The 17824-nt window shown below is 49.3% G+C and overlaps 1 protein-coding gene across 1 annotated transcript; it reads right to left on the reverse strand.

The window, feature by feature from the left end:
- Nucleotides 1-1088: 1088 nt before the first annotated feature.
- LOC311107738 (CHRNA7-FAM7A fusion protein-like) lies at nt 1089-17824 on the reverse strand (the record flags this gene model as incomplete). The annotated part of the gene is made up of 6 exons (XM_084150257.1): nt 1089-2540; nt 8493-8602; nt 16502-16588; nt 17101-17295; nt 17446-17613; nt 17800-17824. Coding segments are annotated over 6 exons (1410 nt in total), but the record flags the coding sequence as incomplete, so codon positions are not given.

Here is a 17824-nt window from a genome sequence, read left to right on the forward strand (position 1 = left end):
AGTTACAGATTCTCTGCATCTGTCTCTGTCAATGATCAACAACCAATTTCCCCAGAGAGACACAGCTTTAATCGCTTCCAAAGGTGCTTCTACAAAGTATTGACTCAGGGGTGTGTTACTTATGTAAATGAGATATTTCTATATTTCATTTTCAATAAATTTGCCAAAAAATCTAAAAACATGTTTTCACTTTGTCATTATGGGGTTTTGTGTGTAGATGGGTGAGAACAACATTTTTTATTTTGAATTCAGGCTTTAACACTACAAAATGTGGAAGGTCAAAGCGTATGAATACTTTCTGAAGGCACTGTATGTGTTTAACCTTTTCTCTCAGTCCACTGAATAAGGCCCTGTCTCTCTCACAACGCTACATTGAAGCTGTTTAGTACTGCTGTCAGATATTAGAACCGCCAATCACCCTCTCCCCCACCCCCTCCTCCATTAACGACCAATCAGTTAAAACCCTTTCTCTACCATTTGCGTTGTGTCAGCACTTTCCTCTACCCCCCTTTCTCTCCTCTACATCTCTCTCTCTCTGCATATCTCTCTCGTCCTCCCCCTATCTCACAATGCATCACTCAATCTCTCTCTGCCTATCTCTATCCCATATCTCTTTCTGCATTTCTCTCTGCCCCTCTCTGTCTCTGAATCTCTCTCTCGCTGTGTCTCTGCATCTCTCTCTGTCTCTGCCCCTCTCTGTGTCTCTGCATCTCTCTCTCTGTCTCTGCCCCTCTCTCTGTCTCTGCATCTCTCTCTCTCTGTCTCTGCATCTCCCTCTCTGTCTCTGCATCTCTCTCTCTCTGTCTCTGCATCTCTCTCTCTGTCTCTGCATCTCTCTGTTTCTGCATCTCTCTCTTTGTCTCTGCATCTCTCTCTGTCTCTGCATCTCTCTCTCTCTGTCTCTGCATCTCTCTCTCTCTGTCTCTGCATCTCTCTCTCTCTTGCCCCCTCCCTCTCTTTCTCTTCCTCCACCTCTCCCTCTGTGTCGCTGTTAACTGATCTTCGATCGGAGGGAGACCGTCCAGCAAAGACTAGTAGAAAATAAGATAATTTATTTTGAGATGCAAAACGTATTTTAGTTCCTCCAGACAGCCTGTCAACAACCAGTTATGTTTATTTATAAAAATTATTATTAGAAAGTGACAGTGAGCAAGAAAGAGGGAACAGAGAATGACACAATACAGAAGATAGTTTCTCTTGCCAGAATCTGGTGCCAAAATGAACGTGTTTTTTTTTTTTGTGTGTGTGTGGTTCTTTTGGCTGAAGCAGTGCTGAGCTGAGGCCAGCCCAGTTTGAGCTCAGGCCCCTCTGTCCAATTCCCACCATCACATTCATTAACACATGGACAAAGGACAATAACATCATTATCAGTGAAGGATTGGACACTTAACTCCCTACATTAGCCAAACTGCGCATGAAGACCCAGAAGATGGAAGAAATGCACAGTAAGCACTTTGAATTTGGGCAGGCCACAAATCTGATTTATATAGACATTTGAATCATTAAGGTGACACTCTTATCCATAGCCACAAAGTTAAAATGAACAGCAGTATTTAAAACAGTTTTACCATGTAGAATCACAAGTTCAGTTTTTGTAACACGGTGAGGTGACAAGCAACTCAAGTGACTGTCCAGTTTCCACATGGTAAGTCTGTACAGCCATGGTCCATTAAGATAGCAATGGTCCTCTTCTCCCTCCTCTTCCCACTCTCTCCTCAGAAGAAGTCCTTGGAGGCGGCCTCCACAAAGTTGGGTGCGGCCATGAGGATGGCGATGGTACAGATGATGTTGAACACACTGAACCCCACCAGACACAGACGGTCGATGACTGCCGCTGCAAACTGCCACTTCTCCGCCACGCTCACCCTGCGGTCTTGCTCACGGAAACGATAGGCCAGGAACCGCACCTCCGCCAGCAGGGCCTGGAGCTGGGCCTCCACTACCCCAGCCTGGAACACCCCGGCCTGGGCATGGCCCGTACCTGCTCCAGCCCCAGCCTCCACACAGCTGGAGCCTGAGGGGTCAGGGTCCAGAGATGTGGGGATTTGTGGCGGGGGGTTACCGGACATTGTGGAGGAGGGTGGGTGGTGGTGGAGGATGGGGGTGTCAGAACCCTGTCCTCCTCCTCTTCCTCCTCTCCAGGTGAGAGCAGGGTCTGGTTCAGGAGGACTCTGGAAGCCCATGTAGGGCAGGTGACCATTGGGCTGAGGGTGGGGGGTGGAGGGGAGATTATGCTGAGGGTGGGGGGTGGAGGGGAGATTGGGGTTAGGGTGGATATTAGGCTGGGGGTTTGGGTTATGGTTGGGATAGGACTGGAGTGTAGGGTTGGACGGTGGGTGTGGTAGGGGCTGGCTGAGACTGGCCTGCAGAGAGGTGAGGCTCTGGGGGAGGGTGGAGGGGGCCGGGGTGGTGGTAGGGGGAGAGGAGCAGGTCTTGGTCTGGGGGTTCGAGGGGCTGTGGTGGGGTGTGAGCTCGCCCCACTCTTCTGGACACTTCATCCTCAGAAACCAGGGAACCCACTGGAGTAGAACCAACTCAACCTGAGAGACACGCACATACAGAGAGTAGGCAAGACGACCCAGAGACCCACTGTGGCAGAAAAAACTGAGATAGGGAGAGGACACACAGCTTAGACACACACACACACACACACACACACACACACACACACACACAGTAAGTAGATAAGAGGAACCAGGGAATGTACTGCTGCAGAACCAACTGCATCTGAGAAAAAAGGACAGGACATACAGAAGGTCCAGACAGTCACATACAGTTGAAGTCGGAAGTTTACATACACTTAGGTTGGAGTCATTAAAACTTATTTTTCAACCACTCCACAAATGTCTTGTTAACAAACTATAGTTTTGGCAAGTCGGTTAGGACATCTACTTTGTGCATGACACAAGTCATTTTTCCAACAATTGTTTACAGACAGATTATTTCACTTATAATTCACTGTATCACAATTCCAGTGGGTCAGAAGTTTATATACACTAAGTTGACTGTGCCTTTAAACAGCTTGGAAAATTCCAGAAAATGATGTCATGGCTTTAGAAGCTACTGATAGGCTAATTTACATCATTTGAGTCAATTGGAGGTGTACCTGTGGGTGTATTTCAAGGCCTACCTTCAAACTCAGTGCCTCTTTGCTTGACATGATGGGAAAATCAAAATAAATCAGCCAAGACATCAGAAAAAAAATGGTAGACCTCCACAAGTCTGGTTCATCTTTGGGAGCAATTTCCAAACACCTGAAGGTACCACGTTCATCTGTACAAACAATAGTACGCAAGTAGAAACACCATGGGACCATGCAAATCCACGAAAATTATGTGGATATAATGAAGCAACATCTCTAGACATCAGTCAGGAAGTTAAAGCTTGGTCACAAATGGGTCTTCCAAATGGACAATGACCCCAAGCATACTTCCAAAGTTGTGGCAAAATGACTTCAGGACAACAAAGTAAAGGTATCGGAGTGGCCATCACAAAGCCCTGACCTCAAACCTGACCTCAACCCTGATCCTTTGTTTGCTCTCCCCAGGGCAACTGAACTGATTCCAGCGGCTGACCCAAAACATCGCCGGTGGAGGAGAGGCACTCGGAGCGGCCTGCTGGTCCGACATAGGAGGCGCGCACACCACCCACCGCTTCCAAGTATTCTACTCGCTAATGTTCAATCTTTAGTTAACAAAGTCGACGAACTACAGGCAAGGATTTCTTTCCAGAGAGACATCAAGGACTGTAACATACTCTGTTTCACGGAAACATGGCTCTCTTGGGATATCTGTAGAAATCGGTCCAGCCAGATGGATTCTCAGTTCATCGCGCAGACAGGAATAAATATCTCTCCGGGAAGCAGAAGGGCGGAGATGTGTATTTCATGATTAACGACTCATGGTGTAATTGTAGTAACATAGAGGAACTCGAGTCCTTCTGTTCACCCGACCTAGAATTTCTCACAATCAAATGCCAACCCTATTATCTCCCAAGAGAATTCTCTTCGGTTATAGTCACGGCCGTGTATATCCCCCCTCAAGCCGATACCACGACGGCCCTCAAAGAACTTCACTGGACCTTATGCAAACTGGAAACCACATATCCTGAGGCTGCATTTATTGTAGCCGGGGATTTTAACAAAGCAAATTTGAGGTCTAGGCTGCCGAAGTTCTATCAACATATCGACTGTTGTACTCCCGCTGCTAAAATCCTCGACCATTGCTATTCAAACTTCCGAGATGGTTATAAGGCCCTCCCCTGTCCTCCTTTCGGCAAATCTGACCACGACTCCATTTTGCTTCTCCCTTCCTATAGGCAGAAACTCAAACAGGAAGTACCCGTGCTAAGGACTATTCAACGCTGGTCTGACCAATCGGAATCCACGCTTCAAGATTGTTTTGATCATGCAGACTGGGATATGTTCCGGGTAGCTTCCGAAAATAATTTAGACATACAGTGGGGAAAAAAGTATTTAGTCAGCCACCAATTGTGCAAGTTCTCCCACTTAAAAAGATGATAGAGGCCTGTAATTTTCATCATAGGTACACGTCAACTATGACAGAGAAATTGAGGAAAAAAAATCCAGAAAATCACATTGTAGGATTTTTTATGAATTTATTTGCAAATTATGGTGGAAAATAAGTATTTGGTCACCTACAAACAAGCAATATTTCTGCCTCTCACAGACCTGTAACTTCTTCTTTAAGAGGCTCCTCTGTCCTCCACTCGTTACCTGTATTAATGGCACCTGTTTGAACTTGTTATCAGTATAAAAGACACCTGTCCACAAACTCAAACAGTCACACTCCAAACTCCACTATGGCCAAGACCAAAGAGCTGTCAAAGGACACCAGAAACAAAATTGTAGACCTGCACCAGGCTGGGAAGACTGAATCTGCAATAGGTAAGCAGCTTGGTTTGAAGAAATCAACTGTGGGAGCAATTATTAGGAAATGGAAGACATACAAGACCACTGATAATCTCCCTCGATCTGGGGCTCCACGCAAGATCTCACACCGTGGGGTCAAAATGATCACAAGAACGGTGAGCAAAAATCCCAGAACCACACGGGGGGGCCTAGTGAATGACCTGCAGAGAGCTGGGACCAAAGTAACAAAGCCTACCATCAGTAACACACTACGCCGCCAGGGACTCAAATCCTGCAGTGCCAGACGTGTCCCCCTGCTTAAGCCAGTACATGTCCAGGCCCGTCTGAAGTTTGCTAGAGTGCATTTGGATGATCCAGAAGAGGATTGGGAGAATGTCATATGGTCAGATGAAACCAAAATATAACTTTTTGGTAAAAACTCAACTCGTCGTGTTTGGAGGACAAAGAATGCTGAGTTGCATCCAAAGAACACCATACCTACTGTGAAGCATGGGGGTGGAAACATCATGCTTTGGGGCTGTTCTTCTGCAAAGGGACCAGGATGACTGATCCGTGTAAAGGAAAGAATGAATGGGGCCATGTATCGTGAGATTTTGAGTGTAAACCTCCTTCCATCAGCAAGGGCATTGAAGATGAAACGTGGCTGGGTCTTTCAGCATGACAATGATCCCAAACACACCGCCCGGGCAACGAAGGAGTGGCTTCGTAAGAAGCATTTCAAGGTCCTGGAGTGGCCTAGCCAGTCTCCAGATCTCAACCCCATAGAAAATCTTTGGAGGGATTTGAAAGTCCGTGTTGCCCAGCGACAGCCCCAAAACATCACTGCTCTAGAGGAGATCTGCATGGAGGAATGGGCCAAAATACCAGCAACAGTGTGTGAAAACCTTGTGAAGACTTACAGAAAACGTTTGACCTGTGTCATTGCCAACAAAGGGTATATAACAAAGTATTGAGAAACTTTTGTTATTGACCAAATACTTATTTTCCACCATAATTTGCAAATAAATTCATTAAAAATCCTACAATGTGATTTTCTGGAGAAAAAAAATCTCATTTTGTCTGTCATAGTTGACGTGTACCTATGATGAAAATTACAGGCCTATCTCATCTTTTTAAGTGGGAGAACTTGCACAATTGGTGGCTGACTAAATACTTTTTTCCCCACTGTATACACTGAAACAGTGACAGAGTTTATCAGGAAGTGTATAGGTGATGTTGTGCCCACTGTGACTATTAAAACCTACCCTAACCAGAAACCGTGGATAGACGGCAGCATTCGCGCAAATCTGAAAGTGCGAACCACTGCATTCAACCATGGCAAGGTGACTGGGAATATGGCAGAATACAAACAGTGTAGCTACTCACTCCGCAAGGCAATTAAACTGGCAAAACATCAGTATAGAGACAAAGTGGAGTCGCAATTCAACGGCTCAGACACAAGACGTATGTGGCAGGGTCTACAGACAATCACGGACTACAAAAAGAAAACCAGCCACGTCGCCAACACCAACGTCTTGCTTCCAGACAAGCTAAACACCTTCTTCGCCCGCTTTGAGGATAACACAGTGCCACTGACGAGGCCCACTACCAAGGACTGTGGCCTCTCCTTCTCCATGGCCGACGTGATTAAGACATTTAAGCATGTTAACCCCCGCAAGGCTGCCGGCCCAGACGGGATCATATCACCTCTACCTTACCTGTCACCCTAGACCCACTTCAATTTGCTTACCGCCCCAATAGATCCACAGACGATGCAATTGCCATCACACTGCACACTGCCCTATCCCATCTAGACAAGAGGAATACCTATGTAAGAATGCTGTTCATTGACTATAGCTCAGCATTCAACACCATAGTACCCTCCAAGCTCATCATTAAGCTTGAGGCCCTGGGTCTGAACCCCGCCCTGTGCAACTGGGTCCTGGACTTCCTGACGGGCCGCCCCCAGGTGGAGAAGGTAGGAAACAACATCTCCACTTCGCTGATCCTCAACACAGGGCCCCACAAGGGTGCGTGCTCAGCCCCCTCCTGTACTCCCTGTTCACCCATGACTGTGTGGCCAAGCACGCCTCCAACTCAATCATCAAGTTTGCAGACAACACAACAGTAGTAGGCTTGATTACCAACAATGACAAGACCGCCTACAGGGAGGAGGTGAAGGCTCTGGGAGTGTGGTGCCAGGAAAATAACCTCTAACTCAACATCAACAAAACAAAGGAGATGATCGTGGACTTCAGGAAACAGCAGAGGGTGCACCCCCCAATCCACATCGACCGGACCGCAGTGGAGAAGGTGGAAAGCTTCAAGTTCCTTGGCGTACACATCACCGACAAACTGAAATGGTCCACCCATGCAGACAGTGTGGTGAAGAAGGTGCAACAGAGCCTCTTCAACCTCAGGAGGCTGAAGAAATGTGGCTTATCACCTAAAACCCTCACAAACTTTTACAGATGCACAATTGAGAGCATCCTGTCGGGCTGTATCACCGCCTGGTACAGCAACTGCACCACCCACAACCGCAGGGCTCTCCAGAGGGTGGTGCGGTCTGCCGAACGCATTACCGGGGGCAAACTACCCGCCCTCCAAGACACATACAGCACCCGATGTCACAGGAAGGCCAAAAAGATCATCAAGGACATCAACCACCCGAGTCACTGCCTGTTCACCCCGCTGTCATCCAGAAGACGAGGTCAGTACAGGTGCATCAAAGCTGGGACCGAGAGAATGAAAAACAGCTTCTATCTCAAGGCCATCAGACTGTTAAATAGCCATCACTAGCACATTAGAGGCTGCTGCTGCCTATTGAAATTACTGGCCACTTTAAGAAATTGAACACTAGTCACTTTAATAATGTTTACATATCTTGCACTACTCATCTCATATGTATATACTGCATTCTATTCTATAATATTCTTCTGTATCTTAGTCCATGCCGCTCTGTCATGGCTTGTCCATATATGTATATATTCTTAAATCCCATTCCTTACATTTTTTGTGTGTATTGGGTATATGTTGTGAAATTGTTAGATATTACTGCACTGTCGGAGTTAGAAGCACAAGCATTTCGCTACACCCGCTATAACATCTGCTAAACACGTGTATGTGACAAATAACATTTGATTTGATTTGATTTATAGAAAATGTGTGGGCAGAAATGAAAAAGCGTGTGCGAGCAAGGAGGCCTACAAACCTGACTAAGTTACACCAGCTCTGTCAGGAGGAATGGGCCAAAATTCACCCAACTTATTGTGGGAAGCTTGTGGAAGGCTACCCGAAATGTTTGACCCAAGTTAAACAATTTAAAGGCAATGCTACCAAATACTAATTCAGTGTATGTAAACTTCTGACCCACTGGAAATGTGATGAAAGAAATAAAAGCTGAAATAAATCATTCTCTCTACTATTATTTTGACATTTCACATTCTTAAAATAAAGTGGTGATCCTAACTGACCTAAGACAGGGAATTTGTACTAGAATTAAATGTCAGTTTAAATGTATTTGGCTAAGGTGTATGTAAACTTCCGACTTCAACTGTATTTGAGAGGAACACACACAGTCACAGACACACTGTAGATTTGGTAGACGGACAGAGAGCCTCACCCATTGAGGCATGTGTCCACTGTTGGGGTCGTGGTGATGGTACTGAAGTACAAATACGGTCGCCACCACTGACATCCCTACGGTAACCATGGTGCTCACAAAATACTGACCTAGGATGGAGAGACAGTATTATACACAGCTGTAATGGAATAGACACTACCACTTCTACACTCCATCCCCAGGGGGCAGCACCAACAGGGTCAAGGCTGCGCTCTGCCAGGATAAGTCCACAGGTGCGAGCAATCAGATTTGATTGGCAATCTGTTACCAGAGGCCTCTCGACCTGCAAGTGTTTGGTGTTGTTTTGTGTTAGTTAACCTCTTTAGTTTAGGCATGCCTCTGTAGATTTATTTTTGTATAGATTTATTTTGGGTCACCACTTTGAAAGAATACTAATTTGCTTGGACTGGCCGACCAAGAGGTCATGACGGAGCTGGCCCTGGATCCTGGTAAGTTTGTTGTCTCCTGGGCACATGTACATACAACACAGTCCTCATACGCTGATTTCTCACATAGGTGCACTATGCAGAAATCGCTTCGCCATTTCCTGGTTGCTAAAATTCTAATAGCTCGCCTAATTTCAGTTTATGTGACAAAACTAGCAAGTATAGTGTAGAGAATCATTGAACCATATATTTTCCATAACCAAAAATATTGTTTGAAGCTGGTGTACAAAACCAAAAGAAACTATACTTAAAAACGGGAAGCATAGAAATAGCGCACATAGAACAGATCTACCGCTTCTTAGACTTGCTTTCAAAGAAAATTACTGATATATAACTCCTATTTCTATGTGAATTTTGTCAGGTCGCCCAAAACTGTACATATTATAGCCAGTGGTGGAAAAAGTACTCAATTGTCATACTTGAGTAAAAGTAAAGATACCTTAATAGAAAATTACTCAAGTAAAAGTGAAAGTCACCCAGTAAAATACTATTTGAGTAAAAGTCTCATACGTAAAAATGTATGCACACATGACTGTAAGTCGCTTTGGATAAAAGCGTCTGCTAAATGGCATATTATTATATTATAATTCTAAAATAATTGCTAAAATGTACTTATAGTGCCTTGCAAAAGTATTCATCCCACTTGGCGTTTTTCCTATTTTGTTGCATTACAACCTGTAATTTAAATGGATTTTTATTTGGATTTCATGTAATGGACATACACAAAATAGTCCAAATTGGTGAAGTGAAATGAAAAAAATAACTTGTTTCAAATAATCCTAAAACATAAATAACGGAAAAGTGGTGCGTGCATATGTATTCACCCCCTTTGCTATGAAGCCCCTAAATAAGATCTGGTGCAACCAATTACCTTCAGAAGTCACATAATTTGTCACGCCCTGGCTCTGGGGACTCTGTTATGTTGAGCCAGGGTGTGTAGAGTCTATGTTTTGTGTTTCTATGTTCAGGATCTAGTTCATTGTGTTTCTATGTTGGCCGGGGTGGTTCTCAATCAGAGGCAACGAGAATCAGCTGTTGCTTGTTGTCTCTGATTGAGAACCATACTTAGGCAGCCGTTTGGGCATTTGTGTTTTGTGGGATCTTGTTCCGTGTTGGTTTGTGTATGTACCCAAGGACTTCACGTATCGTTTTGTTGTTTTTGTTCATGTGGTGAAATATAAATAAAAGATGTTCGCATTCCACGCTGCGCATTGGCCCGTTTCTTCAAATGACGATCGTGACAGAAGATCCCACCAATACAGGACCAAGCAGCGTGTTTCGGAGCTAACGCCGGGTAAGGAGATGGAGAAGTTGGCGATGGCCCAGGTGGGCCAATGGTGGTCCTGGGAGGACATGTTCGAGGGCAGAGGACCATGGGCAAAGGTTAAAGCCTTGGCGAGAGAGGAGGTACGGCGCCAACAGTGTCGTCGTCGAACAGGCGAGAGGCAACCCCAATAAATTTTTAGGGGGGGGCACATGGCATGGACGACGGGGCTGCTGGAGGCAGATAAGGGGCGAGTTTGTGGACGAGGAGAGAAGGCCACCGGGTTACGGGAGCCATTGGTGATTAGAGGGAGGGAAAGTGTAGAGGCACGGCGAGAGGTACTGAAGTGTGTTGCCAGTCCGGTCCGGCCCGTTCCTGATCCCCGTATAAGGCCAGTGGTGTGTGTTCCCAGTGCGGTCCGGCCTGTTCCTGTCCCTCGCACCAAGCCTGTGATGCACGTCGCCAGCCCAGTCAGGCCTGTTCCTGCCCCTCGCACCAAGCCAATGGTGCGCGTTGCCAGCCCGGCCCGGCCTGTTCCTGCCCCTCGCACCAAGACAATGGTGCGCGTCGCCAGCCCGGCCCGGCCTGTTCCTGCCCCTCGCACCAAGCCAATGGTGCGCATCGCCAGCCCGGCCCGGCCTGTTCCTGCCCCTCGCACCAAGCCAATGGTGCGCGTCGCCAGCCCGGCCCGGCCTGTTCCTGCCCCTCGCACCAAGCCAATGGTGCGCGTCGCCAGCCCGGCCCGGCCTGTTCCTGCCCCTCGCACCAAGCCAATGGTGCGCGTCGCCAGCCCGGCCCGGGCTGTTCCTGCTCCCCGCACCAAGCCTATGGTGCGCGTTGCCAGCCCGGCCCGCCCTGTTCCTGCTCCCCGCACCAAGCCAATGGTGCGCGTCGCCAGCCCGGCCCGGCCTGTTCCTGCTCCCCGCACCTAGCCAATGGTGCGCGTCGCCAGCCCGGCCCGGCCTGGCCTGTTCCTGCTCCCCGCACCAAGCCAATGGTGCGCGTCGCCAGCCCGGCACGGCCTGTTCCTGCTCCCCGCACCAAGCCAATGGTGCGCGTCATCAGCCCGGTCCGGCCCGTTCCTGTTCCCCGCACCAAGCCAGGGGTGCGCGTCGTCAGCCCGGTCCGGTCCGTTCCTGTTCCCCGCACCAAGCCAGGGGTGCGCGTCGTCAGCCCGGTCCGGCCCATTCCTGCTCCCCGCACCAAGCCTGGGGTGCGCATCTTCAGCCCGGTCCGGCCCGTTCCTGCTCCCCGCACCAAGCCAGGGGTGCGCGTCGTCAGCCCGGTCCGGCCCATTCCTGCTTCCCGCACCAAGCCCGGCCCGGCCTGGCCTGTTCCTGCTCCCCGCACCAAGCCAATGGTGCGCGTCGCCAGCCCGGCACGGCCTGTTCCTGCTCCCCGCACCAAGCCAATGGTGCGCGTCATCAGCCCGGTCCGGCCCGTTCCTGTTCCCCGCACCAAGCCAGGGGTGCGCGTCGTCAGCCCGGTCCGGTCCGTTCCTGTTCCCCGCACCAAGCCAGGGGTGCGCGTCGTCAGCCCGGTCCGGCCCATTCCTGCTCCCCGCACCAAGCCTGGGGTGCGCATCTTCAGCCCGGTCCGGCCCGTTCCTGCTCCCCGCACCAAGCCAGGGGTGCGCGTCGTCAGCCCGGTCCGGCCCATTCCTGCTTCCCGCACCAAGCCTGGGATGCGTGTCGTCAGTCCGGCACAGCCCGTGCCCGGTTCACCGGTGCCTGGTCAGGTACCGGTCAGCTGCTCCACACCGGAGCCTTAGCAATCCGCTCCACCGATGTCCAGTCCAGCTCCAGCCAGCGGGACCAGACCAGGGGCACTACGGGGGGGTTATTAGAGGGTGGTGGTCACGCCCGGAGCCGGATCCGCCTCCGAGGAGGAATGCCCACCCGGCCCTCCCCTGTTCGGTTTATGTTTGGCGCGGTCGCAGTCCGCGCCTTTGGGGGGGGTACTGTCACGCCCTGGCTCTGGGGACTCTGTTATGTTGAGCCAGGGTGTGTAGAGTCTATGTTTTGTGTTTCTATGTTCAGGATCTAGTTCATTGTGTTTCTATGTTGGCCGGGGTGGTTCTCAATCAGAGGCAACGAGAATCAGCTGTTGCTTGTTGTCTCTGATTGAGAACCATACTTAGGCAGCCGTTTGGGCATTTGTATTTTGTGGGATCTTGTTCTGTGTTGGTTTGTGTATGTACCCAAGGACTTCACGTATCGTTTTATTGTTTTTGTTCGTGTGGTGAAATATAAATAAAAGATGTTCGCATTCCACGCTGCGCATTGGCCCGTTTCTTCAAATGACGATCGTGACATAATTAGTTAAATAAAGTCCACCTGTGTGCAATCTAAGTGTCACATGATCTCAGTATATATACACCTATTCTGAAAGGCCCCAGAGTCTGCAACACCACTAAGCAAGGGGCACCACCAAGCAAGCGGCACCATGAAGACCAAGGAGTTCTCCAAACAGGTCAGGGACAAAGTTGTGGAGAAGTACAGATCAGGGTTGGGTTATAAAAAAATATCAGAAAATTTGAACATCCCATGGAGCACCATTAAATCCATTATTAAAAAATGGAAAGAATATGGCACCACAACAAACCTGCCAAGAGAGGGCCGCCCACCAAAACTCACGGACCAGGCAAGGAGGGCATTAATCAGAGAGGCCACAAAGAGAACAAAGATAACCCTGAAGGAGCTGCAAAGCTTAGAGATTGGAGGATCTGTCCATAGGTGTCACGATCGTCGGGAACAGAGGACCAAGGCGCAGGGTGGAAGGTGAACATATTTTTATTATATGAGTAATCACACGAACAAAACAACAAACGATAACGTGACGTCCTCGGTTCAAACACAAACCTAATTGGAACAAGATCCCACAAACACTGTGGGAACACAGCCTGTCTAAATATGGTTCCCAATCAGAGACAACCAGCAACAGCTGACACTCGTTGCCTCTGATTGAGAACCACTCTGGCCAACATAGACATACATGAACTAGAAAAACAAAGAACACTCACACCCTGGCTCAACATACAAGCCTCCCCAGAGCCAGGGCGTGACAGTACCCCCCCCCCCCCCCCAAAGGCACGGACTCCGACTGCGCCAACCAAATACCACAGGGGAGGGACCGGGTGGGCACTCCGCCTTGGCGGCGGCTCCGGCTCCGGGCATGATCCCCACTCCCTCTCTAACCCCCCAAAGTACCCCTGGTCCGGTCTGGCCCTGCTGACTGGAGCTGGACTGCACACTGGTGGAGCGGATTGCTCTAGCTCCGGCGTGAAGCAGCTGACCCGTGCCGAACCAGGCACCGGTGGAACAGGCACGGGCTGTGCCGGACTGACGACGCACACCACTGGCTTGGTGTGGGGAGCAGGAACGGGCCGAGCCGGGCTGACGAAACGCACCCCTGACTTGGTGCGGGGAGCAGGAGCGGGCCGGACCGGGCTGACGAAGCGCACCACTGACTTGGTGCGGGGAGCAGGAGCGGGCCGGACCGGGCTGACGAAGCGCACCACTGACTTGGTGCGGGGAGCAGGAACGGGCCGAGCCAGGCTGACGAAGCGCACCACTGACTTGGTGCGGGGAGCAGGAGCGGGCCGAGCTGGGCTGACGAAACGCACCACTGACTTGGTGCGGAGAGCAGGAGCGGGCCGGACTGGGCTGACGAAGCGCACCACTGACTTGGTGCGGGGAGCTGGAGCGGGCCGAGCTGGGCTGACGAAACGCACCACTGACTTGGTGCGGGGAGCAGGAGCGGGCCGGACCGGGCTGACGAAACGCACCACTGACTTGGTGTGGGGAGCAGGAGCGGGCCGGACCGTACTGGGAACACACACCACTGGCCCTACGCGGGGATCAGGAACAGGCCGGACCGGACTGGCAACACACCCCAGTACCTCTCGCCGTGCCTCTACATCCTCTTTCCCCCTGGTGACCAGTGACTCCCGTAACCTGGCGGCCTCCTGCTGCCCCGTCGTCCACGGCGTGAGCCCCCCCCTAAAAATTTTCTGGCCGTCTCTCCTACCCGTAGACCAGGTCTCCATGTCTCTCGCCAGACTTTCGCCCTTCTGCTTCCAGGTCCAGCCTCTCTCTTCCTCACACGGCTTGACCCAGTTGAGGTCTCCCTGGCGATGGCTCCTGGACACGCTGCTTGGTCCAGTCTTGGTGGGATCTTCTGTCACGATCGTCGGGAACAGAGGACCAAGGCGCAGCGTGGAAGGTGAACATATTTTTATTATATGAGTAATCACACGAACAAAACAACAAACGATAACGTGACGTCCTCGGTTCAAACACAAACCTAATTGGAACAAGATCCCACAAACACTGTGGGAACACAGCCTGTCTAAATATGGTTCCCAATCAGAGACAACCAGCAACAGCTGACACTCGTTGCCTCTGATTGAGAACCACTCTGGCCAACATAGACATACATGAACTAGAAAAACAAAGAACACTCACACCCTGGCTCAACATACAAGCCTCCCCAGAGCCAGGGCGTGACAATAGGACCACTTTAAGCCGTGCACTCCACACAGAGCTGGGCTTTACGGAAGAGTGGCCAGAAAAAAAAACATTGCTTACAGAAAAAAATAAGCAAAGACGTTTGGTGTTCACCAAAAGGCATGTGGGAGACTCCCCAAACATATGGAAGAACGTACTCCGGTCAGATGAGACTAAAATTGAGCTTTTTGGCGCAAACCCAACACCTCTCATCATCCCGAGAACACCATCCCCACAGTGAAGCATGGTGGTGGCAGCATCATGCTGTGGGGATGTTTTTCATTGGCAGGGACTGGGAAACTGATCAGAATTGAAGGAATGATGGATGGCACTAAATACAGGGAAATTCTTGAGGGAAACCTGTTTCAGTCTTCCAGAGATTTGAGACTGGGATGCAGGTTCACCTTCCAGCAGGACAATGACCCTACTAATACTGCTAAAGCAACACTCGAGTGGTTCAAGGGGAAACATTTAAATGTATTGGAATGGCCTAGTCAAAGCCCAGACCTCAATCCAATTGAGGATATGTGGTATGACTTAAAGATTGCTGTACCCATCCAACTTGAAGGAGCTGGAGCAGTTTTACCTTGAAGAATGGGCAAAAATCCCAGTGGCTAGATGTGCCAAGCTTATAGAGACATACATTTACATTTTAGTCATTTAGCAGACGCTCTTATCCAGAGCGACTTACAGTTTTAGTGAGTGCATACATTATTTTATTTTTCATACTGGCCCCCCTGTGGAAATAGAACCCACAACCCTGGCGTTGCAAACGCCATGCTCAACCAACTGAGCTACATCCCTGCCGGCCATTCCCTCCCTTAGACGACGCTAGGCCAATTGTGCGCCGCCCCATGGGTCTCCCGGTCGCGGCCGCCTACGACAGAGCCTGGATTCGAACCAGGATCTCTAGTGGCACAGCTAGCCTTAAACCACTGCGCCACTCGGGAGGTCCAACTATTCACCCCCCCAAGAGACTTGCAGCTGTAATTGCTGCAAATGGTGGCTCTACAAAGTATTGACTTTGAGCTACATAGTTATGCACGCTCAAGTTTTCTGTTTTTTTGTCTTATTTCTTGTTTGTTTTACAATAAAATATATTTTGCATCTTCAAAGTGGTAGGCATGTTGTGTAAATCAAATGATACAAACCCCCAAAAAAATCAATTTTAATTCCAGGTTGTAAGGCAACAAAATAGGAAAAATGCCAAGGGGGGTGAATACTTTCGCAAGCCACTGTAAGTATCAAAAGTAAAAGTAAAAGTATAAACCATTTCAAATTTCTTATTTTAAGCAAACAAGAGGGCACAATTGTCTTGTTTTTTTTATTGACAGATCGCCAGGGGCACACTCCAACACTCAGACATAATTTACAAATGAAGCATTTGTGTTTAGTGAGTCCGCCAGATGTTCTCTTGATAAGTGTGTGAATCTGACCATTTTCCTGTCAAAAAGTAACGAGTACTTTTGGGTGTCAGGGAAATTGTATGGAGCAAAAAGTACATTATTTTCTTTGGGAATGTAGTGAAGTAAAAGTAAAAGTTGGCAAAAATATAAATTGTAAAGTAAAGTACAGATACCCAAAAAAACTACTTAATAGTACTTTAAAGTATTTTTACTTAAGTACTTTACACCACTGACTATAGCTTTAAATCAGGTTACAGACCAGTTAACTAGGTCTAAGACCCCTAGACTTAGCGAGAGCAACAATATATGTATTAGCAGGATAGTTAAATGCAGACACACATGCATGCGCACACACACATTCATACACACACACAGAGTCACTGACCTATCAGTGGTATGCAGTCTGAGGTAGCGGGCATAATCTCAGCCACCAGCAACATGAAGACAGTCAGAGAGAGAAGAATTGTAATGCCTGGAGAGAGAGATTGGGAATAGGATACATTTACGCTGGGAAATACAACAAAACGTGGGTAGTACAAGTCTCCATCTCTCTGCCAACTCACCCCACCCATCCTTCTCTCCCTCTATCTCTGTCCCTCCACACCCCCCTTCTCTCCATCTCTGTCCCTCACCTCCCCGTCCCCCTTCTCTCCCTCAATCTCTGTCCCTCTCCTTCCCTCTCCACCCCCTTCTCTCCTTCCATCTCTCTCCCTTCCCTCTGCTCGCTGTCTTTTCAAATCGTAAAAATGTAATAGGAGAGGAGAGAGAGTAAACAAAGAGAGGGAGGGAGAGAGAGAGAGGGAGAGATATTTTACACTTTCCAGCGCCTCAGTCCTCCCCTTTTCACCTCCAACATCTCTCCTGTCTCCATCCCTGCTCCCTTTAACCCTCTCCCTCCCCCTGTCCTCCACCTCTCCCTCCTCCTCTCCCACTTTCCCCCTCTCCTCCTCCTCTCCCTCCCTCTCATCCTCCCCCTCTCCTCACCCAGACCAATCTTCTCCCCTGATCGGACTGGCAGTATGAACAACAGCAGTGTCAAGGAGGAGATGAGAACACAGGGGACGAGGAGGTTGAGAGCGTAGAACAGAGTTCTCCGCCGTAGGGTCACAACAAAGGTCACGTCAGAGTAGGGCTCTGTACAGCACTCGTAAAATATCTCATGACGATCACCTGGTACACCTACAAGAGGGGGAGAGGAGGAAAGAGGGAGTGAGAGATTAGAAAATAAGACGGAGGAGAGAGAGATACAAGAGGGATGGAAAAGAGGAGAGGGAGGGTAAAGTGTGGAGGGACAAGCTGGGTCAGGGGGCAGACAGAGCTGTCTCTCACCCAGCAGGTCCCACTCTCCATTGGACATGTATCCTGACAGGTCAGCCTCCTGCATCTGGAGGTCCAGCAGCCAGCCGTCAAATGTCCACGAGCCAAACTTCAGCTCACAGTGCTGGACGTCAAAGGGAAACCAACGCACGTCCACATTACACGCACTGCTGAAAATACCTGGGACAGGGAGAGAGGGTAGTGGTGAGAGATGTGGGGGGAGAGGGAGTGAGAGAAGGGAGAGGTGGAGAAGATGAAACAGAGATTGAGAGAGAAGTGCATTACCGGTATGTCTATGTGAAACTACGAGTGAATATCCCTAAAATTAGAGAGGAAGGTCAGAGAGGAATAAAAAGAGAGACGTACCTGGAGGTAGGTACTCACAGAAGTG

This window comes from Coregonus lavaretus (genome assembly GCF_964263955.1).
Source record: "Coregonus lavaretus genome assembly, chromosome: 3".
Taxonomy (NCBI): domain Eukaryota; kingdom Metazoa; phylum Chordata; class Actinopteri; order Salmoniformes; family Salmonidae; genus Coregonus; species Coregonus lavaretus.